At 39.7% G+C, this 25,929-nt stretch overlaps 1 protein-coding gene across 4 annotated transcripts in view; it reads right to left on the bottom strand.

Annotated features, from left to right (window-relative positions):
• Positions 1-229: 229 nt before the first annotated feature.
• Positions 230-25,929, bottom strand: part of Glis3 (GLIS family zinc finger 3) — a 492,950-nt gene continuing 467,250 nt past the window's right edge. For all 4 annotated transcript variants that reach the window (XM_045157705.1, XM_045157712.1, XM_045157721.1 and 1 more), the window contains 2 exons: positions 5,307-5,489; positions 230-4,508 (listed from right to left, as the gene is read on the bottom strand). In XM_045157705.1, coding sequence (XP_045013640.1) covers positions 4,372-4,508; positions 5,307-5,489 — 320 coding nt within the window. In that variant the 3' untranslated portion in view covers positions 230-4,371. The remainder of the gene's footprint in view (positions 4,509-5,306; positions 5,490-25,929) is intronic.

The raw sequence follows: 25,929 nt of genomic DNA, 5'->3' as shown, positions 1-25,929 counted from the left end.
AGCTCCTTGGAAGGCTTGGATGCTGTGTCTTTCTTTGAAGGGTTTTAGGAAAGTGGGACCAAAAACCCCTCCTTCCCCCACCGGCCTGTGAAGCTCTGCACCTGGAGTACTGAGCACTCGAGGCATTTCTGAAGCATGATGTAGCACTACATTGAAAAGGCACAAATAAACCCCAAGCCCTTGCACACATTTATTCAGTTTGTGAAGCGGATTAATAGAATAACCAATAAAACATGTATAAAAGCTTTAATTAAATGTGATGAAATAAAACTTCATGTTTTATTTATGGACACTCCCAACATGTAAAGGATTCAGGGAGACATTCATTTTTACTGCCATTTCGTCCTCATATCTATAATTAAATCCAGGCTGCAGCTCTGGCCCAAAGCAATGCGGCATTTTAAAGCTAGCCTTGCCCCCCCCCCCACACACCCCACATCTGCTTTTAATTATAATTACCATCCCCAATACAGAGGAGGCTGGTGGCAAAACAAAACAAAACAATCGAACAAACAAACAAACAATGCTGGTTGCCATTGTGTCTTCAAGGGACACACTGAAGGAGGACTTTAGGCAGGAGGCGCACCCTCTATTTCCAGTTTTATTCTGTGCCAAGTACACAATCCCTTCATTTTACTTTTGACATAAAAAAAGGACTTCATGAAACAAGACAAAATAACTTATGATTATATGAAACATAACTGTGACAAATCGCAAAACTATACATATTAATAGAAAAAGTGTACCTAATTCTTTAAAAGATTTATGACAATGAGCACCAGATGTGCCTCTACAGTAAAATCGGCCCCATGTCCAGTATGATATATGCAGTTCATTTCTCTACGTGAGTGTATATAACTATGTACAAGAGCCTGTGTGATTTATGGAAAACAGATTTCCACTTTTTTCCCCCGACAGTGCTTTATGTCAGCAACGTTACAGAGGATGCTTTGCTGTCTGTACAAAATAAATCTCTTCTTTTTACACTCACCATTTCCCCCAATGAACTTGGTTTCTCTCTCCCTTTCTTTCTCTTTTCTTTCTTCCTCTTTCTTTCTTCTTTCTTTCTTTCTTTCCCTTACACTCTTTAAAACTTCATCCATGGCAAAAAATGTAACTGACACCTGTCCATACTAACAGAAAGTATCAATAGAAAGTGCCATTAGGAATGAAACGCTGCTGTAAAAACGACATGGCCCAAACAGTCAAATAAAATACCAAATAGTTAAACCGAACATTTACAGTGGCTATTGTCAATACTTCAAGGCGACTAGAAAGTCAAGGTTCTGTGATGGGGGCGGGTAGGACAGTCAGCCCAGTTTGAAGCTGGTGTTCGTGTGCTTGTCAGCTGGTAACTCCGAAACTGAACACAAACAGCACTCTATTATCAGTGAGCACTGTGCTGTGATCTACTGAAGACTGCTTTTCTACTTCAGAATCACCTGGGTTGGATGGCAGAAACACGTGTAAGTGATGCTACCTCACAGGATCAGTAAATATTTAAATAATATTTGAATGCTGATCAGAGGCTAAATTACAACTGATAGTGTGATGTGGTCCCTTTAGGGAATTATGACAATGAATGCAACAATGATATGTTCCTTGGCATACTAATCCTTTTCAATTCAGTAAGATAATTGGTTTTGGGCTGTGTGTGTTTCATAAGCATCAATTTTTGTTGTTGCTGTTTGCATTTTTGTTTTCAAAGGGAGATGACGAGCTCTGCTCCGATGCTTGTGGAAATGGCTACATAGAAATGGCCCAGAAACAGAAAGCGATGATGTCTTGAAGTTTTACTTCCACTGTTACAAAACAACAATGAAAGCAGTTATGTATAAATCTTCTGCCATGCCAAAGTAAATAAGGGCCAAATTTTATAGTTAGGGAAATTCTGGACTCTGAGGGCAGCAGTATAGTCTGAAAGACCTGAATGTATCATCTCTCCAGGCAAGAAACTCAAACCAGAGGCCATCCCAGAACACTTTGGGGGCCACACTGAGTTATGCTCTTACAATGTTCCCTCTGACACAAATGTCGGTTGGGGCGGTGCTTGGTGTACTGCTGAGGAGGAGGTGCTAACGGTGCTGCCACCTGGTCCTTCCTGGATCCCTCTAGCTCAGGGGAGACAGGGAAGGAGTAGCATGATGGTTAGAGGCCACTGTGAGGCCAGAGACTGGCTCAAAAGCATCGCCTCTTCACCAAAGTGGGGAGTTGCCAGTCACAGTTTCTGAGGTTCAGCATCCTGCTTTATCCTCCTCTCTCTCTTAAATTCTGCAAAGCCTCAAGCCAAGACTAACAGCTGCAAAACAGCCATGGCCTTTCCTCTGTTCTTTTGTGATCACACAAATGAAATACTGTAAAAGCTTCAGGATTTAAAAATGGATAGATAGTGTCTCTGAAAGACAGCAGGGTCTTCCTCCCTTTCTAGAGTGTGACAGAAGACTCTTGGAGGATACTATTGACTAAGCCAGTGTTAACACACATGTGCACTTGTTTAGGCTGAGTAAAACAAACTGCAAGGCCTGTGAGGAGGATGGTGGTTTCCAGAAACCCAAGAGCTCACCTGATATGTATTTTTTTCCTCAAAACACAGCAGGCTTTTATAAAATGGGAATTCAGAGTTTTGCAGACTTGCACGACGGCATGACCACTTTCCTGAGAACACATCCATGACTAGAGTCACTTATCAACCAAGTGTACTGTAAAAACAAAACCCATACATGGTTCTTTATTCTGCATTCTATGACATATTGAAATGAGTGGAGGAATCAGGTAGGAGACTTCTGACTTGGGAATCCGTTGGGATGGGTCCATCTATTGAATACAAACTGGAACAGGACTGACGCTGAGCATTCTATTGTCTTGTTGGAGATCACAACTTCTGTTTCACAAAGAACACTGTTTCTCTTCTGTTCAAAAGAGCATTTAAAAAAAATGAAATCTTAGCTAGGAGCATACTAAAAGGTTGAAATTGTCTTGGTATTTTGAATTTGTCCAATTGTTATAGCCTATGCCCAGGACACAGGATCTTGAATACTTTTGTGGAAGAATCAGTGAAAATATCTTCCTATAAAGTAGTTAAGTTCTCCTTGAAAAAGTAGCCAGATTTTCAAACCAGAGTTCCAGACAAAGGCTTGTGTTATTCAGCCCACCTTTTGTGAACCATTCCAAAGAGCCGGCAGGACTGGCAAGTGTTGGGCATGTCTGAGACACAGACAGGAAGAAAAGGGGAAAGGGTGCAGACACAGGGAAGGGAGAGATAGACAGATGAGTGACTATCCTGAAGGAAGAGCACAGAGGCTGGACAAACTAACTGGATATCAGGCACCCCTGGTCTTGTTTTCTGAACAAACCCACCTTTGTTCTCCTATTCTCTATTCTCCTATCTACTGGCTGGGCCAGTCTCAGCCAGAGCACCAGAGCAGAGGCAATGGGTGAGCCACTCAAATGAGGGGTAGTCACTGAGCAATCAAACCATGAGTATTCTTGCTACAATACTGGCAACAGTGAGGTGTGTGTGTGTGTGTGTGTGTGTGTGTGTGTGTGTGTGCACACGCATGTGTGTGAATGCCCATCTTGTTTCCCTCACATAGCTTTCACTAACTGTCAAACTAACATTTCAGGTTTGGGGCCAGGCAGAGGTACAGCTGTGGCAAATGTATGTACCTGGGATCATTAAAATAACAATGATTTCCAACCAAATAACGAACTTTTAAGTGTTGTCTTTTCTTTCCTTTAAATGTAAATGTAAAAATAAGAAGTCTTTAAAAATCCAGAAACAAAGCAACTTGATGAATACAAAACCATTTGGCCATTAGAGAAATATGGAAAAGCAAGTGATTAGCATGAGGATATGTTAAGAGAAGAGGCAAACCCAGGGAGTATCCAAGAGTTGAAGCCACATTACGCTTTGGACATGGAGTTCCCTCACTGTGCCTGGACGTGCTTTGTCCAGCCATGAGGGAGAACATGGGTTCGGCGGCTTGCTATACCTCTGGTAACTGGGCTGTCCTTCCCTCTTTGGAGTTTACAGCAAGATACTCCCCTCCCCCCATGCATGTACACATTCATTGGTGTCTTGAGAGTTGAAATCCAGGAAATAACAGGTATCTGGTGGAGTGAGATTATAAATTCCCTTTGAAAAAACAGTCCTCTGGTCACTTGTTCCAGCAAACCCAGAGAAAAAATGAGCAAGTGCCAACATTACTGCAAAGCCAGCCCTGAATATCCATCCTGCTTTCCAGGACTCAGTGACCCTACAGGCTCCACCAATTTGGCTGACTTCCTTCACACATATTGTGGGAATTATGAAAGTAAAAGGTGGTGAGTGACTGAAAGGTCCTGGATGTGCAGCAGAGGCCAGGGAAATGTTTAGCCTTCAGTGAAAACAGAAGAAAGCTGGCTAGGACAGCGGTCCACAGCGCTGATCTGTAAGAATGTGGTATCTTCAGGCCCACTGCGAAGAGATTCCCCAAAGAGGCTTGAGGAACCCGAAGGCAAATCGTACACTGCAAGAGAAAGAACACAGGCGGTCAGAACTTCCACTGCGCCACCCCAGTGGCTGTTCAGTGCGTCAATGCCATTGGGCACCAGCTGGCTGGAGTCTAGAATGCAATCTTCGAGGCTTAGGTCCTCTAGCAGGTCTCCTTCCTTAAGAACCTTAATGGGGGAACGAGCATGGACTGCAGGCAGCTAACAAAGTACAAAATATGGCCTTGACAGAAGTCAAAGCACTCTCGGGCGTCCTGAGGATGGCCTCGACAAGGGGGTAACAGTAAAGCTGAGTCATGAATGAGAATGTCATGCTCAGATGGAAAGGTAGGGAAAAAATATTCCAAAAGGAAGCAGAACTAAGACAGAGAGGGGAGGGCATGTGAGGTGAGGAGAGTGAGCAAGCACAAGTCAGAGGAGCAAATTGTAGGACAAGGCCTGGAAAGACCTAAGTCATGGGCACTGAGTGCAGCGAAGGAGAGACTATTTTCTATAAAGCTGGAACCTAAGCTATTTCAGCAGGCTAGTGGCCCATGTTGTCACTTGATTCAGTGGATAATGCCCAGAGCAGAACAGTAATACAAAGAGATAACTCAGGAAGACCAGAAGGAATTTTGTCCACACCGAGATATGCAGAACCCTGTGCAAAATGAAGAGGGGTAGAGAAGAACTGGGAGGAATGTGAAAATGAGCAACATTTCAGGGATACCTCATAGGATTTAATATGGTCAAGACCAGTTCTGCTAGACATAGGAAACTCACCTGGTCTCTTTTGCCAGTGGGCTTGAGTCTGTTAGACACAGACAGACACTCACCTGTAATGCCAGAGTGTGTGGAAAAGGCTCTGTGGAAAACATCAAAACCAGCCTGGCCCATGGATGTGGGGACCAGGCAATCCTCAAAGGAAGGCACCACACTGCAGGAGCTGTTGGGTGGCATATTTCGCTGGGAGTCAGGGTACTGTGGGGGGCAGAATGTTTGCAGCTGCCCATAAAATCCTGAAATAAAAGCATGATAATGAGGTATTTCCAGGCAGAGTTTGCTCCACCTGAAGTAGAACTTCACATAGCCTGGATTCATGTGAGAAACTGTTTACATCTCAACTGTGAAGTTTTAAAAGCAAATATTTGGAATGCACTGGGTTGACTGAAGTTCTTCCACTTTAGGATTTCAAGGCTTTCTTGCTTGCAACAGTTTTAGAGGGATTATTCCTAACCCAGTCTTGCATCAGGTTCTACATACATCCCTTTATTCCATTATGTTTCCACATTTCATAAATACTATGCAGAAAATCCTTCAAAAAGAGCAGCATAGATCTATTTCTCCATCTGTCTTTACAATGGGTAAATTCACTGAAATCTTTCATATCATTAAAAAAAAATAATTTAGTTCATTTATTTGGGAGAGTGAAAGGAGGTGGGGGGAGAAAGAATGTGTGATCCAGGGGCTCCAGCCACTGCAAATGAACTCCAGATACATGTGCCGCCTCGTCCATCTGGCTTACGTGGGTCCTGGGGAATTGAACCTGGGTCCTTTGGCTATGCAAGTAAGTGTTTTAACCACTAAGCCATCTCCCCAGCCCCTTCTCATCATTTTTTATAGGTACATGGTACCTCATAGCTAGAAGTTCTATTATTATTGTTAATTCTTATAATAAACGGGAGAGCTGCAAGTGAACATGTCGTAGAAGGAAGAAATGAGGGAAGATCTGAATACTTGAAAATAATCATCAGCCTTTCAATACCTTATTTTATCTATCCCCTTCAATTTTCTTCTCATTACATAGAATTTTTCTGGCCTCTTATGTGGTTCCTTTCTGTGAAGTTCTATAACATCTTTTGTTATTCCTTACTTTCTCCTTGCCTCATAGTAAAGTGTTGTTAATCAATTATTTTCTGTCAGTGTACTGTGTTTTTAGAATATGATGCTAAGATCTGAGACACACACTTTTTGAGGGGAGCTGAGGCGCTATTGCTGTCCACTGCTGCTTCTCACTGAGTCTGTTTCCTCAGCTGTAAAATGTGGATATCATTACCAACATCATGGGGTTATTGTGCAGATTAATCGAGTCCCTGGATAAGGAAGTCTGTTTATAATATGTTAAAGTGCTTCAGAAATGTCAGCTATTATTGATATTACTATTTTGTTTTTAATGGAAAAAAATCAGGATTATTAGAAGTGCCCAGGAACGTTTCGGTCAATATGAGTTCTTGGAAAACACAGAACCAATTCGTGGACTTTGGGTATGCCTTCCTGAATTAGAACTGCCTCTTCTGAAGACCAGAAGGCTTTATGTCTTACTAAATAAAGTAAGGCCCTATTGCCAGGCAAGGGTGGTACTGTTTGTGTTCTTAGCTCTAACTAAAACCAGGGTCCAGAGACACAGCCACTTAACTACACCGCACTCTTCTCATTTGTTTCATTCAGATGCCCAAATAGCATGGTCAATACACAACTCACCCTTGGCTGAGGGTGCTAGCCTACACTTGTGTAAACATTACCAGAAGGTGTGTGCTTAATAGTTCAAAGACACATAGGCCCTCTGGGAGCACATGATTCAAGACAGAGATCAAATGCAGATATGCACAAGGCACACCCATAGCAAAAAACTGAACAATATTCCTTATAAGCAGACATTTGTATGCTTTATATAGAATCAACAGAAAAAATCCATAAAAAGTTTGGAGGACAAGTAAATTATTTTTAGCACTATAGACTAGGAAAATACCCAAGAAAATTCCATGTCCACATGGTGAAGAATGGAAAATTACTGACTTCTGTTTTTGATTCCCAATGGCTTTTGGATGACCTCACTAGACAGATAGGCAAGAGACACAAATGGCTACTAACAAATACTCGTATAATTGATCATCCCAAATGAATGAAGTCAACTCTCAAGCTAACAAAGAAATAGAAACTGAAATAACAAATGCCATATTCTACCTAGTGTGTTACCAACATTTTTTCAAAATCATTCTCAGAGCTACATGTGAGCTGTGACAAAAGTACTTATGTGTAATGTGGTAGACATTTTTTTCCAGTTCCTTGGAGAAGTCATCTAACAACCTATATACTGAAGTGTTTATACATTGGATTTGAATCTTTTCTTCTGAGAAGGTATTCTGGAAGAACATTCTGAAAAACACAAAAACTTCTGTACCAGGACAGCCTCCACAACACTAATGATTATCAAAAAACTGGAGAGTAAGGGGGCAACGACAGAGAATGGCTGGGCAAAGAGAGGGGCAATTCCATGAAGGGTGCACTAAATAGCCACTGGAGCACTACTGATCAGGAATATTGAAGGACATGGTTTAATTATTTTTTTTATTTTTAAAGCAAGAAATAAAATTGAGGTGTCAAGATGGATTAGCTATGTGGAATCTACATATAGAATAATGATGTGAAAATAGCACACCTATAATTGTCTTTGGTTATGCTATTTTTGCCTGAATGTTTTTCAAATAAATGTTAACAGTGATGAAGAACAACTACTCTGAAGTCAAACTGCCTGAACATAAATCCTCACAATACTACTTACAATCTACCTCTTAGTGTCTCAGTTTTCTAACTTGTAAAATGATAGTAAGCACACCATACTGAGGTATTAAGAAAAGTAAGTGAATTGCCTTTGACATACCATATAATTTATTAATATAATGAATTAAATGTTTATGTATATTAATGATATAATTCATATATGTATTTCCTAAATAGGTAAAATAAAAAGTGTAGGTATTTTACCATGACAAGGTTGTTCTCAAAAATAAGATAAATTTGAACAAGGAAAACAAAATCTTCAAAAAGGCAAGAAACAAATCCCTTAATAACCCAATATAAGAACAGACACAGCAAAGGCATGTGATACACTTCCACACAGAATTAAGATTTCATTATTATACTGTTAAAAGTATATCACAAATCCAAGAAAATGGAACATTTAGCAACATTCTTGGCTTACTTGAGATGGGTACCTCCTGCCCATGGTTCTAGATCCTACTCTAAATAACACATATCCTGATTTTTTCCATTTGTCCCAGTGGGGCCCAAAATAGCAACAAATATGAGTGATTTGAGTGGGCCAGAAATAGGAGCTGTGTGGCTTGAGTAGTCCCGTGGACTGATCTTAACTTTGGGTACCTGGTTGCTGGGCACACCTAAAAGTGGAAAATCCATCAGGAGGAAATTATTACCATGGCCTATTAGAATATAATGTCTCCTTAGCAAAATAGACAGCACTTATAATCTGTAATACAATGTTGGCTCTGTTCAAATTTGTCACCTATAAATCCCCACATAGTACTCCTTACTGTGACATTACCCTTCCAAGAAGAGAGACATTTTTCACTGAACTCCTGCAGCTTTCCAAATAGGAACATCAATCATTCAGGTACAATGACAAAGACACTCAGTGGCCTTTTGTGAAAACTAATTCATTCTTTTCCCTATCATTTCTCCTGTTTCTGAGAGAGCAGAAATGTCACATGCATTCAATCTATATTCTGGAGTTATGGCATGTGTAAGTTTAAAGGGTACATGATGTGGTAGAAAAACAAACAAACAAACAAACAATCGAGGATGATGGCAGGTATCACACCTAACATTCTGGATCTGAGGGATGAAACTATATTTCCTGCCTATGGACGTCTATATTTCCTGCCTATAGACATCATGGCTGATTTGAAAACCTGTCAAAACCAGAATGGCCCCACAAACATGCTCTATTACCCTAAAAGCAAACCCAAGTGAAGAAACCCCTCATTACTTCAAGTAATTTCAAGTAGGCAGAATAGAGACACCAAGTACATTTGGGTAGATGGCTGTGTTACTCAAAGAGTTCTAACTTATTCTGTTTCTAGTACTATTCGCATAAAACTAACTAAATTTACAAAAAAAAATCCATTGGGCTGGAAAGATGGCTTAGCAGTTAAGTGCTTGCCTGTGAAGCCTAAGGACCCCGGTTCGAGGCTTGATTCCCCAGGACCCACGTGGGCTGGATGCACAAGGGGTGCACATGTCTGGAGTTCGTTTTCAGTGGCTGGAGGCCCTGGCATAACCATTATCTCTCTCCCTCTCTCTCTGTGCCTTTCTCTCTGTGTCTGTTGCTCTCAAATAAAAATAAATAAAAAATGAACAAAAACAATTTAAAAAAATCCATTAAGATCTTTCCACACACACACTACTAGAGAAAGCCTAACTAATTTTCTGGTGAATGGCTCCTGTATTCCTGTGGTTGGATTTCATGCAGGAGATAAGACCTCTCAGACCCAAAGCACAATGAGGCAAGATGTTAACACATTTTGTGAACATCAACCTATGGGTAATGGCAAGGTCAGCAAATCAGTCAGTCCGTCACTCTGTCATGGCTCTCAAATGCTGGTTCAGGTACTATTACAGAAAGCAAAAACACAGAAAACAGTACTTGTCCTTGAGGACTAATAATGTAGCTGTAGCAAGGACACATACATTTATTAATGGCATCAGAACATACACAAAACACAAATGGACAAGAAATGCTAGCTGTTACCATGATTTACAAACCCCTTCTTCCTTCATTTTAAAGGCTATCCTACTTCCAAGAATGGAAGAAGGGAGAAATTAGAAATTCATCTCATTTAACCTAAATTGCAGCTTCTGGAGATTAAAGAGAGAGAATTATCCCTCTTAGTCGCAATTTCGTTAATTTTGTTTTTCTTTCTAGAAAGAAACTTGCTTTGTAGTTATCAAAGACATTGGGACTAATTATAACAATAATGTAGACTAAATTGAGCAATGAAGTTATCCTTCTTTCCATAGTTCAGAGGTGGCTAGACATATATGTTCAAAACTTAAATTACATATGTATATATTATGTATTATATATTTATAATACAGAGGGTGAGGAAGGATGGATAGGGTAGCAAAGGGCTGTATCTAAGGAAGGTACAATGAAACATCTGGATGAAAATGAATAAAATCCATTATTTTGTATGCTAACTAAAATAACAATTTATACATATGCTTACATATTATCCTATTGAATTCCCTAATACTATTTGTGAGTTTCTTCTTATAGCTCTACAACTTATTCCTAAAGCTTTTCTCCTTATTTGGCACTTAGTGCTACTTATATCTTTTGATTGCAGATGAGATCAAGAGTTCATCATCCATCTTCAGCTCCATGAAGCTGGGCATGGCATTCCTTCTCCAGTGGAAGAGGACGTTCGAGGAGAAAGGAACCACATGACTAAATGGAATAGTACGTAGGCACTCTCCAGGGCAGCACTGCCAACAGAACTTCCTCTATGATGGAAGTGTTTGTTAACTATGCTGTCCAGCACAGTATCGAATGTGGTTATTGAGCATTTGAAATGTGGCTAGCATGGCTGAGCAACTGACTTTCATACCTTATTCAATTTTGATTAATTCACATACAAATAGCTACACATAGTTAACATCTACTATAAGAAATGGGATAACTCTTGATCAACCTGAATTCCTAGGTTTAACCAGCCTTGTTTCAGGAATGTTTCTCAGTAAAATTTCTGGGGGGTGGGGGGCAGACATATTATCCAGTAAGAGTTTAAGTGAAGGCCAGATAAATTATTCATACTATTGGCCTTCTAGATAAGAAGTATATTATACTATTACATCTATTTGTTTCCTACACATTTACCACTTCAATCTTTTGTTTGAAAGGAACTAGAATATAAATGTATTATTAAGTGAATCACAGTTACCCAACTCCCAACCAAGCAGTACAGTGTTGTGTGAGGATAAACTGCTAGGGTGTTTCAATGTTTCTGAAGTGGAATGTGTGCCACACATATTTTCTTTATGTTATAACTTAGGGGCCCTTAATTAAGGGACTACCTTACCATACAATGGTAGTGGCAGGCATCACAGGTCGTTCTCCATTTTGACCCATGTGATAGAGAAGTGTAAACAGAGAAAGGTCCACCCCACTATGCACACATGTACACCAAGGTTAGCACCAGCAGGCTATATCTTCACAACATGCTAAATCATGATGCATGTTTACTCTGCTTGTTTATGAAGCAGTTAGATTAGCACAACAAAATTCATTCTCCTTGACGTTGATGCTAGGAAGCAACTACTAAGCTCTGGATACCAGGAAAATTAATAGATAACACTTAGACTTGTGGCTGATCTCCCATGCTAGCCTCAGCCTGGACCCTAACAACCCACAGCCATCCGGCTCCTTTTAAATACCTTTTTCTGTGATTCATGGCAGAAGCTATGAGATGACAAGGAAAATAAATCAGCAACTGGTAATGCACCTAAAGACTGTCAGAATATAATCTGGGGTCCACATCTTTTTAGCTTGATGCTAGGCACTGAAGTTTCGCTCTAAGAACAGCCCAGAGGACCAATACTTACTACCAACATGCTATTGTAGTGTTAAGACATCTTAAAGACGAGAGATGGTTCAATGGGTAAGGATGCTTGCCATGTAAACATGAGGGCCTGGGTTTGGACACCAGCATTCACAAGAGCCAGGTGTGGCCTATATACACACAGCCCTGAGGGGTGCAGAGACTGGAGAACCATTGATACAGCTTTTTTTTTTTTTTTGAGACATTTAGTGTCAACAAAACAAAGTGGAAGAAAGACAGAGGAGGGCATCCGATGTCCCCTTCTAGCCTCAGTACACATTTGTACAGGGCATGCACATCTTATACACCCATGTATATGCTATGTAAACACAATGTATTTCTCACATAACCACTTGAAATTTATTTTTTGGAAGCAGAGAATTCAAATGAATCTCTCTAACAGATAGAAATGGCAGCAGAGGAACTGGTGAATGCCCTGCTTTTATGACTAATATTTTGTTTACATGATGCTGAACAAATAAAAGTGAAAACACTCCTTCAAACATTTATATATTTCTCAATAGCCAGATAATTGGACTTATTTATGAATCTACCCTTTTCACTGAGGGAAAGGAGCAGCAGAATGAAGATAGCCATTATATAATTTTCTATAAATCCAAGGCATTCTCAATAGCATTCCCTTGCCCTGGCACTTCCATGGAATAGTTTGCTTGGTGTTACACCAGTTACTTAGAGATCTGCTGTTAGTAAAGAAAAGATCTAATCTTTATTGGCTCAAAGAAAATCATTGACCTATATGTTTTACATAGAAAGTCTTCGTATTTATCACACCTTTTCAATGAAGTTTTCCTGACCCCAGCTTACGCAAGACACCCAGAAGGTAAAAGAACTCATTAAAATCCTCACAGCTATCTTGTTCCAGAGCCAGGATTCCAGGCTGGGCCTGTGTTCTGACACATCATGAAGAATAACTGGGGCCAGAGCTTTCAATGGACCAAATAAATTTTGAGAAACTCTTGCTATTTTTGCTGAGGTGCTTTGTAACCAAACTTTAGGCAAAGTTAATTAGATCAGATTCACATTTGAAAAGTATATCTGTACTAGGGTGAGAGAGTATTGAATTAACTAGTAAAATTGATGAAACCATTGAAAAATTATAAAAGCTCTCATGAGTAGAAGAAGATCACCCAGGGCTTTCTTCTCCTTCCTTTTCTGACATAGCCACAGTTTTATTTTCATCCATTGCTTCAACAACTGGGCTCCTAGATAAATTCCAAGTTGACCTGTTAAACAATTCATGTCTTAGATTTATTTTTCTTCATGACTCTTTCTCCTTTTTATTTTTTTGGAAAATTACCTCTATTTTATAATGTTGTGGTAAATATGTAAGACAGGGTTTATAAAAGCATTTTAGTGCATTCCTGTCCACTGTAACAGGCCACAGTAAGTTGTAGCAATTCTACCACAATGAAAGAACAGAGAAGCTCAGAGATTTCATGTAACACAGAAGTTATTCTAAAGCAATTTTTATCACATAATCTACCACCCAAAGTATATAAAAATGTTGTTCCAAACAGTGACATCTCTACAATTTGGATGTCATTTCTGCCTTCACTGTCTTGGCCATCAATATCCTGGAGGTTTCATCTGAGCTGTAACTCTACTGAAACTCTCTCCCAGGAAAAGCAGAGAAACTGACTCCTCATTTTAATATGGAGTCTGTAACTGGGGAAGCTACCAGAATAGCTCATGGCTGTGTTTGGAAGACATTTGTTTCCTCAACCTGAGAACTCAATGAGTTTACAAAACACTCCAGATACTTCTGGCTGACTGACCCTTAGCGTTCCACTGGGCATGTTCCTACTGGAGGAATTCTATGACAATGGCTTAGATGTTGGCCACTGGAACAGCTACGTGCTTCCTTAGCTCTTGGACATATGCATTGTGGCATGAAAGCGTGTGCTGAGGAAAGCACTCCTGGCTTTACAAAGCAGTGCTACTGTCATCTATGTCTTCTGTCACCAGTTTGCAGGCCACAGTGCTCTGAACTCAATGGGTTCTCTCCACCTCTGCTTCACAACACCTGACCTGGTCTCCAGCAAGCTGGTGATGATCCAATGGGGACAATTAGGAGCTGGTGAGAAGCAGAGGGAGAAGGAAGGTATGGCCTGCTGCTTGCAGAGGCACACAGTGGGGGATCTTGAATCCTCTCCTTGAGGACTAGGCCACAGATTCCCAAAGTGAGGTCCACCAGCTCCAGATACACCTCGAGTGCACCATTAAACCCACATGCTCCTGGGATCTAAGGAAGACTCAGTGAGTCAGAACCTCTGAACAAGGGACTGGAAATAAGTGTGTTTGGAAGCCTTTCTTAGGCTGGAGAGATTGCTTAGTGGTTAAGGTGCTTGGCTGCAAAGCCTAACAGCCCAGGTTCAATTCCCCAGTACCCACATAAAGCCAGATGTGCAATGTGGCGCATGCATATGGAGTTCATTTGCAGTGGCTGGTGGCTCTGGCATGTCCATTCTCTCTGTCTGACTTTCTTCTATCTCTCTCTATTTGCAAATAAATAAAAATATCAGAAAATCCTTTCTTAAGTTAATGTTTGAAAAGCTCTTAACAGACAAATACAAGTCAAGAGGATTTGCCTAGCTCTCATACCCAGTGCCTTTCTCTCACATGTAAGTTCTTGATCAAGGTAAAGTCGCAGAACCTCATTTAAATGACTCAGAAGTCCTGGTCTCATTTGTTGACGCCATACCAATCTTGTGGCCTAGACTTCTGTTGTGTAGCTATAAACAAACTCCCACCTTATTCTCCTAACTAGGTGACTTGTTGCTTCTCTGCCTGTGATTGTACCATTTTCCAGTAATCTAATCCAAGAGTGACAATCTTACGAGTGATTCAAAGATTTTAACCCGTGCTTCACAGCTAAATGTCAAGTAGACCTTTCTAACATCTACTGTGTAGGACATTATAATGAGATTTAACTTGGGGTGCAATGGGAAAGTGGGTTTTGTCTTCGTGAAACTTAACAACTGTTTTGCCCCCCCCCCCCACACTCACACAAGATACCTATCATCTCCTTCTATTGGCCATGAGGAAAGTTGCCATTTTATTTTCTCAGGCCTGACTATAAATCCAGGCAACCCAATTTACAATCTACCATTTTGCTCCACCTACACCGCTAAGCAGGCTCTTCCCAATGCTACCTGTGAAGCCAGTGCCAATATGTACCCAGTTGACAGGGTCTTCTTGTTCTTGGTTAATTAATCCCACTTGGTTTTTAAGTTTGTATTAGGTGTCTCAAGCTTGTAAGTCCTACTTGGAAACAAAGAGACTGCATGACTCTGTGAGTAGGAAGAATGTTGTCTGACTATTAATCTCAAAGCTTCTGCTGTCAAGAAACACAATTACTAATACCACACATCAAAGACACCTCTTTGATGAACATAAGTTCAGGACAGCCCAATACACACACAGCATTTGGAGGCAGAGCAGGACCTCGTATATAGTAGGGACTAACTATTTGAAAATGAATAAAATGAATGAATTAATGACAACACAGCTAGAGACTTTGCTGTAAATATTAATGATGAGATGATCACAACTGAGTTTAGGGATTAGGATTTAGTAGCCTTATACACAATGGTTTATCTGAGTTTGCAAAAACACCATGACATCCCTCTCTCTCACTGAGTCTTTGTAAGAAGAAGAGGAACTAAAGTGATGAAACTATGATAAGCTCTGTCCATATAACCTGGAGTGTTTTGCTAATTTGAGTCGCCCTTTTCTTCTGGGTGTCAGAGCAAGGCCACTGAAACAGAAGACAGCAAGAAGAGTGAGCCAGAGAACTGAGCCACTAAACTCATCTAATCAACATCTAGTGCTCTTTTAGGAACAAAGAACTTATTTGGCTACCCAGATCTTCATTACATTGCTAAATATGGTTAAATTTGTATTTCCTTCTCTCTTCACTAGATTATAATGAAGATTTCCCAAGGGGTTTCTATTTAGTTACCAGATACTAAGAAAAAATATATCTCTAAGAGTAAATTATAAAGCTTGGATGTTAAAATAAAAGGAGGTGTTGCCACTGACTTCACCGATGTTGAGAATGCTGCTGTGTCAGCCTGCGTTCACAGATGCAAAGGATCTCGGGTAATTACAGGACTAATTCAGATTCCCTGAGTCATGTTGCCATAATGGTAAGGAAATGTGAGAGCTTACTCTGGGATGTGTGATCTGAGGCTGGGTTTGATGAGAACTTACTCTGAGATGTGTGATCTGAGGCTGGGTTTGATGAAGGAATGTAGGAAGGGAAGGGCTGGTGGTTGCACTTAAATGATCTAGAAAATGCCTAAATGGTGGTTTTACTTCAACAGACTTGCATCTTAGAAGGTCTAGTTCTCAAAGACCTTGCAAAAGAATAAACTGGAGAGCTTAGTCAGAACAATTTGGTTAGAGAGGGAAAATTTCTGTAATCAGAAAGAGCTTTGACAATTTTCAGTAAACCAACAAGAAATTTTAAGGGACTTGGGATGATTTTGCAACATGGTGCTGAGCTGAAATGATGTGAATAGGGACAGACTGGCCAATTTTGGTACTTCTTTGTTATGTTTTATAAGGCTGTGGCTCCCCACCTGACCAGTAATCCAGACGGCCCTGTTGTACAGCTTTCCATTTTTCTCCCTTTAGGAAGTTCTATCCACGGCTCTGCATAGTATTTTTTTCTAATCTATAGATTGTTTCCCATATGTACACAGAAAATTCCCACTAAATTGCAAGAATAACAAGGCACAGATTGCCATTAACACCTTCATCCCACAAGAGTTTAACAGAGACCCTAAAATAGGGTTAGAAGAAAACATTTCACTGATTTTTCAGTTTCATTCACTAGAGGCCAAACCTCATGAGTTCAGCTCTAAAAAAGAATATTTGCTTCTGAAAAACTGCTATCAATTCCTCAAAAGATTGAAAAAACACTAAATCTGCAATAATGTTCATTATATTAAATTCATTATATTAATTTAAGATGTTTTTAAATTGTGTGACAGAGAGGTCACAATATCCAGTAAAATAGAAATATTTTTTCCAAGTACTTCCTTCTCTTCAATAAATGTTTGAGTTTCAATTAAGAAAACAAACTTCTATACTGCACACGATACATCTTGACTGGCAAAGAAAAAGAGCAGACAGATTAATTTAGTAAGTTATGGGGGAGCTCGAGTCAATTTCTGATACTTATTCCCTACCACTAAAACTTCCCATAGTGCTCAGTGAATATATGAAAAGATGCCTAGTCATACTGCTAACTAAAGGAAAAAATTAAAACAAATTGTTTCTTTTTCTGTAAAAATAAGCAACAATTCAAACAGCATCTTATGTGAAGCAATGAGATTCCAATGTCTGCTGGTTAGAGTCTAACAGCATGCATGACAGTATGTAATCCACCTCTAACATGTATATACTAATTAATCCAATAATTTCTCTTTAGAAAAGGGTATAAGGTGATGCCATATAACATGCATATATATACATATGCATGTCTGTGTTTAAACACATGCACACAGAAACTTAACAGAGCAGTGCTAGAAGAAGCAGAACATTAAAATAATGCTCCAGCTGGGTGTGGTGGCACATGCTTTAATCCCAGCATTTGGGAGTCAGAGGTAGGAGGATTGCTGTGAGTTCGAAGCCAACTTGAGGCTACATAGTGAATTCCAGGTCAGCCTGGGCTAGAGTGAGACCCTACCTCAAAAAACAAAAAAATAAAAATAAAAAATAGGGCTGGAGAGATGGCTTAGCGGTTAAGCGCTTGCCTGTGAAGCCTAAGAACCCCGGTTCAAGGCTCAGTTCCCCAGGTCCCACGTTAGCCAGATGCACAAGGGGGCGCACACGTCTGGAGTTTGTATGCAGTGGAAGTCCTGGCGCACCCATTCTCTCTCTCTCCCTCTATCTGTCTTTCTCTCTATGTCTGTCGCTCTCAAATAAATAAATAAATAAATGAACAAAAAATATTAAAAAAAATAAAAAATAAAAATTATAAAAAGATGCTCCATGGATAGGGAGATGATTTTAAAAGATGATGACATTCACAGAATGTCTGTGAGAATTACACCATTAAAGGAAACAGTGAGCATATCTATGTTTATTGATCTGAAAGCAAATGCATATATTTTACAAAGCTAATTGAAAAAGCAAGTCACATAACAAAATCTAAAACATAAGACCGTATCTATAGAAAAGCATATATATGCATGTATATGTAAGAGCACAGACATTCATTTCTGTAGATATTTTCAAAGGTCGAAAAGAATGCTCACAGATCTCTAAATAATCACACCATTTGGTCCATAGGATTGGGTAAGAATAATACCTGGAGGGACTTACACACTTTATGAACCTAAACACTTGTTGACCTCTTTAAATGAAAAGGTAAAACTTTTTTTTCTTCATAAAGAAATGAAGAAGGCTTCAAACTCTGAAGTTTAAGACTATTCTAAGGCTTGTTAATTTAGTAATAAGGTTTCCAAAGTTTCTCTACTATGCATGTACCTGTGAAGTCATGGCTCCTGTTACATAACTGCTAACTGGTCACATTCTCTAGAAAGGGAGATTGGTAGATGGGGAGACTATGACATTTTTCAAGGTGACAGAATGTAAGAGCTGTAGAAGAAAGAAGAGGGAAGGAATTTGGACATAGATGGATTGCATATTTGAACTGGTATGTAATCTAATGTCTGTAAATGTTTTGAAAATGCAAGGTGTTCTTTGAAGCAAGGGATTTGTGCCTATATGGACACTAGGAATGACTCAAAATAGCCCCTCCCAGGCTATTGCCCAGAATTTCACTACTGGACACTCGAGGACCAATTGAATCTCAGGTATCATCTTCAAATGAAAACATTTGTGGAGAAGGGGTCCTATTATTAAATGTACCTTGGGTACAAAGGTATACTCAGATCATCCTATTTCATCTAGGGAGAGGTCTCAGGCAGTTGTCAACACCATAAATCTAAACAGCTGTGCCCGAGGAGTAGACAGGAAGTACCAAGAAAAAAAGAGGGAGCCTAAAACTTGACTGTGTAGGTGTAACTTTGCAAAGGCTGGCTCAATGACCTACAAAGTCATGATGCAAAATCCTTCATTTCCTCCTCTGTTCACTCATATCTATTTAAAAGTATTTGTCAAGCACTTACTTGTGCAAAGCACTATGAGGGTGAGTTCCCTGTCCTGAGGAAATGCAGGGTTTAATAATGGTTCCATCACATTAGTATCCTTATTGATCAAACATGGCACATAATTCTGGTGGGATTGACCTGCATGAGCATGTGTTTTCACACACAGTCTTCTGTGCAGAAACGTAGATTCATCATGTTTCATAACCATAATCAATCATTTAAGCATCAATTCTGGCTAAGAGGACTATATCTCCTCCCTCCCACAAAACCTACTATCTGCACCCTGAAAACACACCTAAATTTAACTTTTGTTTTTCAGAATTTGCACACTGTCAGAATTTATCATGCATTCCTCATGTAAAACTATTCTTGGGGCAATTTTGTTGTAATTAAGTGTCTGAGGGTAATTAGGATTCCTCAGAATCTGATCATCAATCCCTAGTAGGATATAAGCATTAATAACATCAAGGCTGTTACTGAAAATTATTCCTGATTATGTCTGCTAATGATAACATCCAGAGAGCATGAAGCGCACTCATTGGTTAATTTATTTTGTGAACATGTCACAACTTTCTTGGCAAAGTCTATGACACTTAACTTATGATCAATTTATATGTATCTTCCAAAGATTTCAGAGGCTTGTGAATGCTCAAGTTCTAAAGCAATGCAGTTTCTGGACTAACTTTATTATTTCACAAGCCCACTTATGAAGTTGTGACTAAATTTCCTGTGGAGAGGAGTTTGTGTATTATCTTCAAAATTTTGCCTTAAAATATCCATTGAAGATTTAGCACTATTAAGTCCTCTGCAAAGAATTTTTCTTGGGTAGCGCCACTGCACAATGGCTGTCAGTAAACAGGCACGGAAGAAGGGAGTTAGACTCCTACCTGCCGTGGCATTTCCATCAACATAGCAGTGTCCTGAGGTTTCTAGAATGTGCAAGATGCTTTAGTTCTCTGGTAGGACAAACTATTTACAATGCATTCTGTTCTTTGAGGCCTGCTGGTGGCTGGAAACCCTTTGTTTCCCAATGCAGTCAATCTGAACTGGATTGACAAGCTTATAGCTCCATACTGAGGTAGGAAAATGCCACAATTGTCTGGGAGATGACTGACCTGCTTCTTCAGGGGCCCACAGACAGGGCATACTTAAATCATGAAAAAGACAGCTTAAAAACCACAGGGGCTGTGACCAACAGAGAAGTCTCCTACTTCCCACTGCTGCTGAGCTGGCATCAAACAGTCTCATGGTGTTTTCCTAATGAAATTGAATAACTGGACCATGTATGATGGAAATCTTTGTGTTGGCAACTCTGGATGCCAGAGTGAGGCCACTGAACCTGAAGGCAGAAAGAACAGTGGGCCAGAGAGTTGAGCAATAAAACTCATCCACAGACTGGAAGAATTGCTCAGTAGTTAAAGATGCTTACTTGCAAAGACTACCAGCCCAGGTTTGATTCCCTAGAACCCATGTAAAGCCAGATGTACGAAGTGACACATGCATGTGGAATTTGTTTGTTTGCATAATCAAGAGGCTCTGGTGTTTTCATTCATTCTCTCTCTTTTTCAAACAAATAAAAATATTTTCAAAAACTCATCCACTGAGCATCTTGTGGTCTTTCAGAAAATCATTCTAACAATAAAGAACTTATTCAGCTACTCCGATCTCCATTTCTAAATAGTGTTAACAGAGTATTCCCATCTCTCTTCACAAGAAGATGAAAATAAAAGCAAGAAGTGGGAACAGTGAGAGAGGAACATAAGACAATGGAGTTGGTGGGAAAAATTATAATAGGGTACAGCCACCAAAAGAGCCAATAACTTCCAAGAGGATATATGAATGAATCTGTGAGATGACAGGTAGTGCTTCCGATTGTAGAGACCAGAAAAGCACTACAGAGTGAATGGCAGGTCCCATAATGTGCTTGTCCAGCAAGCAATATTCTCAGAAGCTTGACTTTGCATCTGACTGTGGTCATGTAATTAAGCTTGGCCTTAATTAATTAATTAAATAAGTCTCCACCTCACTAAAAGTGACACAAGATATGTAGAAAACCAGCACTTTTATTGTGATCAGGAGGCTGAAGTCTCCCTATCCAAGGAGACAAAGCAGAAAGCATGAGTACTGACTTGGCGAGGATATCCCTCTACCCAGCATGGTTTCTTGTTGAATATCTTGCCATGTAAGAATAAACATGAACACAGATATTGCTGCTATATCACCACGAACTCTGGGAAGTCTCACACTCTTTACAAAGGCTTATGTAAAACAGTGGGGTGTTTGGGAAGTCAGGATTGAATCAGACCACTCAAGCCTAAGAAATTTTTGAATCCCAGCAGTTACAAAATATGTTAGAGGGAATTGAGGCAGATAGTGCACTGTGACTGAAGGCTTCTGGGTGGTTATCAACAATGTACAAAATGTTTGGTCTTGTAGGAAATAAGTCAATAGGTGATAAGGCCATGAGGGATTTGCGAAGTTGGATGTACATCTCTCTTGACCAGTGACCTCAGGGTTGTGCTCACTTTTGTGTGTGTGTAGTATATGTTGTATGATATGATGTATGCATAATATATGCACATGTGTGTGCAGGTGCACACAGCCTGTGTGAAGGCCAAAGAATTTTGGCTGCTCTCCTCTCAGTCACCTGTGTATTTCCTTAAGATGGAGTTTTTCCTTTAATGTAGAGATGCTGTTTATGGTCATAGAGTCCCAGAAAGACCTTAGTCTCTGGCCCCTCAGGACTAAGGTTTCATATAAGGAAATACCATACCTAGCATTTTTAGTTTTACATGGGTATTGGGGAATTGAATTTGAGCAGTCTCAGACCCTTTTAGTCCCTCATGCTTCTGCAGCAAGTGCTCTTATAGGCTGAGCCATCTCCTCAACCCAAACTTCTAATTTCATTAAAACAAAGCCTTAAAAATTTCTGCCTGGGTTGCAGCTAAACTTGGGATATTTCCATTTCTTCTTTGGTTAGTTCATCCATTCTTTCCAAGAAAGACTCGATGTGAACAAACATAATTTCATTATTATTTTTCTATCATTCCCTACTTTTCTGATTTTATCTGAGTGAAATGAACTCATCCAGCATCCTGGAAGGGAGAACATACTATTTCTGCCTGTTCTGCATTCTCTGCACAGACTCTGACTTTCCTAAAATACTAGGCTGACTCCTTTGTAGTGTGCTCTCTGTGCAGGAGGGCAACGCACTCGCCCCTGCTGTGCTGGCCTCATGGTTCTCCTGCATCCCCTTCTGGCATGTACTCTGTGCACTCCAGAAGCATACCCACTACCTGTGCCTCTTCTCTTGGTGCCCGTGCCCACCTACTATTCATGTTCTCCCCTGTGCTCTTGCTTTCCCTGCAGTGGTAATGCCTTTATTACCCTGTCTTCCCAGTCAACTCTTCACCTTCAAGCCCCTTTCCAGGTGTCACCCTACAAACACTTATTTTTTGACACCTTCTGAGTACATCAGGTGCCTTTTATCCCTTCTGCTACTAGAGGTATCATAGTGTTAAATAATACCCAGTCTGCCTGGCACATAGAAGGTGACCTGCAGACGCCTAAAGAACTCAACTTGGCCTCTCCTTGATGGGCCAAAAGTAGGAAGGCTGTGAAGTTACTCTTCTAGGGATTCCCATAGTATTCGAAAAACCAGTAGTGGATAGGGTATTTAAAAAGCAATTACCCATTAGTACCATAACGAATGTACAAATATCAATTCCCAGGCCATTAATCCAGGCAAAATTCTGAAGCTTGCCTGGGCAAGAGAATAATCCCAACAAGAAAGAAAAGACCAAAGAATAAGCTTACAGGACTGGAAAGACTATCCTTATGTTTACATCTAAAAGAAAAGCCTCCAATAGACTACAAAGATGCCTTAGAGATATCACCCAAAGAGAGACCAATAAATTCTACGAACATTTACACATTAAAAAGAAAGTACACCCTATCCTCTATACTAATGAAGATATAGTATGAATGCATGAAGTAGGTGAAAAACCAGCAAAACTGACATGAGGAAACTTGAAAAGAGCACTGCTGTTAATCTTTAACATCTTTTACAAAACCTTTCTTAATAAAATATAACTTGAGCATACAATGTCTATGTTCACTACCAAGTTGTGCAATGTTTACCAAAACTCAATGGACCTCATATTCTTTCTCATCTCCAGATCAAAGCCCCTACGAGTTCTGACGTTTTTCGGCTCTAGCATAACAGTATCTATACACAAAGTGTCTAAATTTCTCCATGGAAAATATAAATGCTTATTTATTTTGGTGTGCCTTTGACTTACAAATACATTGGTTGAGATTGTGGTTTGGGAATATGGATGTCTTGCTAAAGGTACCTGTGTGCTTTGCCAAGGTAAGTGATGCCTAGACATTTTATATTCTTGTGTGTCTCAGTACCCATCTCTAAAAATACAATGATGACATTTCTGTCTGACCTCAGCCTACTGCACAGAGGACAGAGGACAAAGGGTGACAGTTCTCATTAAAGCCACGGATGTCTTGAAAGAAAGAACAAACACTGACGGGAGCCATTGAGTTAGAAACCCTGACACTGTTTACGGCTTTCAAAATTGAGTGTTAGCCAAGGTTGAAGTTTCCTGTCACCAGGAAACTGTTTGACTCCATGTAGCAGCCCCAACCAACGAAAAGAGGAGAGGCACAGCCAATAAATAACTGGATAAGAAGGTCTCTGCCCCCAGAATTGTACCACCAGCCTGAAATAGTGGACAAATTTTATACTTATCTAAGACTGGAGGATGAGGAGTTCTTACATTTAGAAAACTCTAGAAAAATGTTTTAATAAAACTGAAGAAGTAGAGAAGTTTCATCTGGATTCCTACCCCTGAGCTCCTAGCAGTGGCTCATGGCTAGTACATGGGCCTGTTTTAATTATTATTATTATTTTATTTTATTATTTTATTATTATTATTATTTTAAAAATATCATCCCTGCAGATACTTGCTCATTTTTGTACAGAAAATCATCACTTTCCTAACTATAATATGAGCCTAATTTATAGCTGATGTCAGAATTTTTCATCAGCCATGAACATTTTTAACAAAATGAAAGTTTGGGCTGGGAGGATGGCTCAACAGTTAAAGATACTTCCTTGCAAATTGTGCCAGCCTGGGTTCATTGCCCAGTACCCATGTAAAGCCAGATACACAATGTGTCACCGCGGTATACCCATTTATTCACTCTTAAATTAATTAAAAAAAAAAAAAACAAGCCCAACAATCACATCAACTAATGAGATGAAGGGAACAAGCAGACACTCTGCCTAGGGTTCACACCACTGGGGTCACTTTCAAACTCTCTCCTTTAAAAAAAAAAGTTTGTTAGAAAGCAGGACAGAGAAAAAACAATAAACTGGAAGATAACACTACCCATTAGCCTCTATCCTGACACAAATACTATTAATATTTTAGCAATTTTTTTCTACATACAGGTACATTTAATTTTTTTAAATTTCACAGTTGTAACCAAAGCAGATTATTTGGCATTACATTAGTACTCTAATGCCATTGACTGCGAAATGCTCCAATATTCTCTACAGTACCGAAAGGAAAACACTATCAATTATATATGACTGATACCTCTGAGATATACCCAGGCTTCAGCACTGCTAAAATAAGCAGGTAAAACAGTTGTGTTTTAGAGACCATGATATACTCTGTTTTCTATAGGGCCCATGCTCAAGTTGCCCTCTTGCCTGCACGTGGCCCTGGTGTTCCCTCATCAGACAAGCTCCTTGACTAGCCTGGGGGAAGGTTCCATTGGTCCTTCTTACACACATCTGCCCTTGTGCACCTGGAGCAGGCATGGAAGAAATATTTCTTATTATTATAAGCAGAAGAAGGTAAAAATTGCTATAGGCCTAAAAGAGGTTCAAATCTAAGTTTTGTTGGGAAATACAGATTTTATGAGATGACAATGAAGAAGAAGAGCAGGGGAAAAATAAATGGCATTCTGACCAGGATTTTCAATGTCTATCCTTTCTAGAATGGCCACTATTCATTTTAGCAATCCCTCTTTATGCTCTATTTTGAGACTCTTGTCCAAGTTTAGAACCACAATACTGCTTGATCCTGCTCTTTTGGGAAGCTCACACGTACACTCAGTATGAATGCAATGTAGCAACACTGTCCATTATTTCAACTAATAACTCATAACTGATATCAGCAAGGGGCAGATAGGAGTGTTTTTGGAAGTAAAGACTATTTAAGTGGGTGTCTTTTCTGCTTATATAGAAGGATTTCTTTAATAGAAAGGGAAAGACTTTGATAGTTTATGTTTATATGAGTTGATATTTCAGCTTTCTATGGAAGTTCTCTAGGGCATGTACCTGAACTTCCAAAATGGATTAGGTAAAGAAAAAAAAAAAAAAAACAAAAAAACTTTAATCCCAGCTTAGTTCTTCCTGTGTGGTTCTTGTTACACAAAAGACAGACAGACTGTGAAAGCCACTGTGATTTCTCCTTTCCTTATCTCCTTTATTTCTTCTATGTATATAATCACTATCTATATGTCTTTACTATAAATGAGAACTGTGTTATGTACCCTAAGAGAAAGAAAATGGCTCAGAAAATTCTAGTATCAGAAGCAAATTTATATACTAATAGGGAAGATGTATTTTACTCAGATAAGTCAATTAAAAGCTAGAAGAGAAATTTTATCCAAGTGATACAGGTGAAATTCAGTCAAAGTTCACAGCTAGGAGAGATGATATCAGCTAGGGTCTAGAGAAGGTTTCAGAGAAAAGGTATTCTATCACGGTATTGAGGAATGATAGTGCCTTTTTTGGGAAAGGGACAAAGACCAAGGAAAAGAGACCCGTGGCACAAAGGGTCCTGTGGTTCACTTTCAAACTGTCTGCTCAGTGTTTTGCTGTTGGTGGC

The sequence above is a fragment of the Jaculus jaculus genome, chromosome 1 (assembly GCF_020740685.1).
Source record: "Jaculus jaculus isolate mJacJac1 chromosome 1, mJacJac1.mat.Y.cur, whole genome shotgun sequence".
Classification (NCBI taxonomy): domain Eukaryota; kingdom Metazoa; phylum Chordata; class Mammalia; order Rodentia; family Dipodidae; genus Jaculus; species Jaculus jaculus.
Note: the sequence above shows the minus strand (reverse complement) of the source record. Positions and strands in the feature narration are given on the sequence as shown.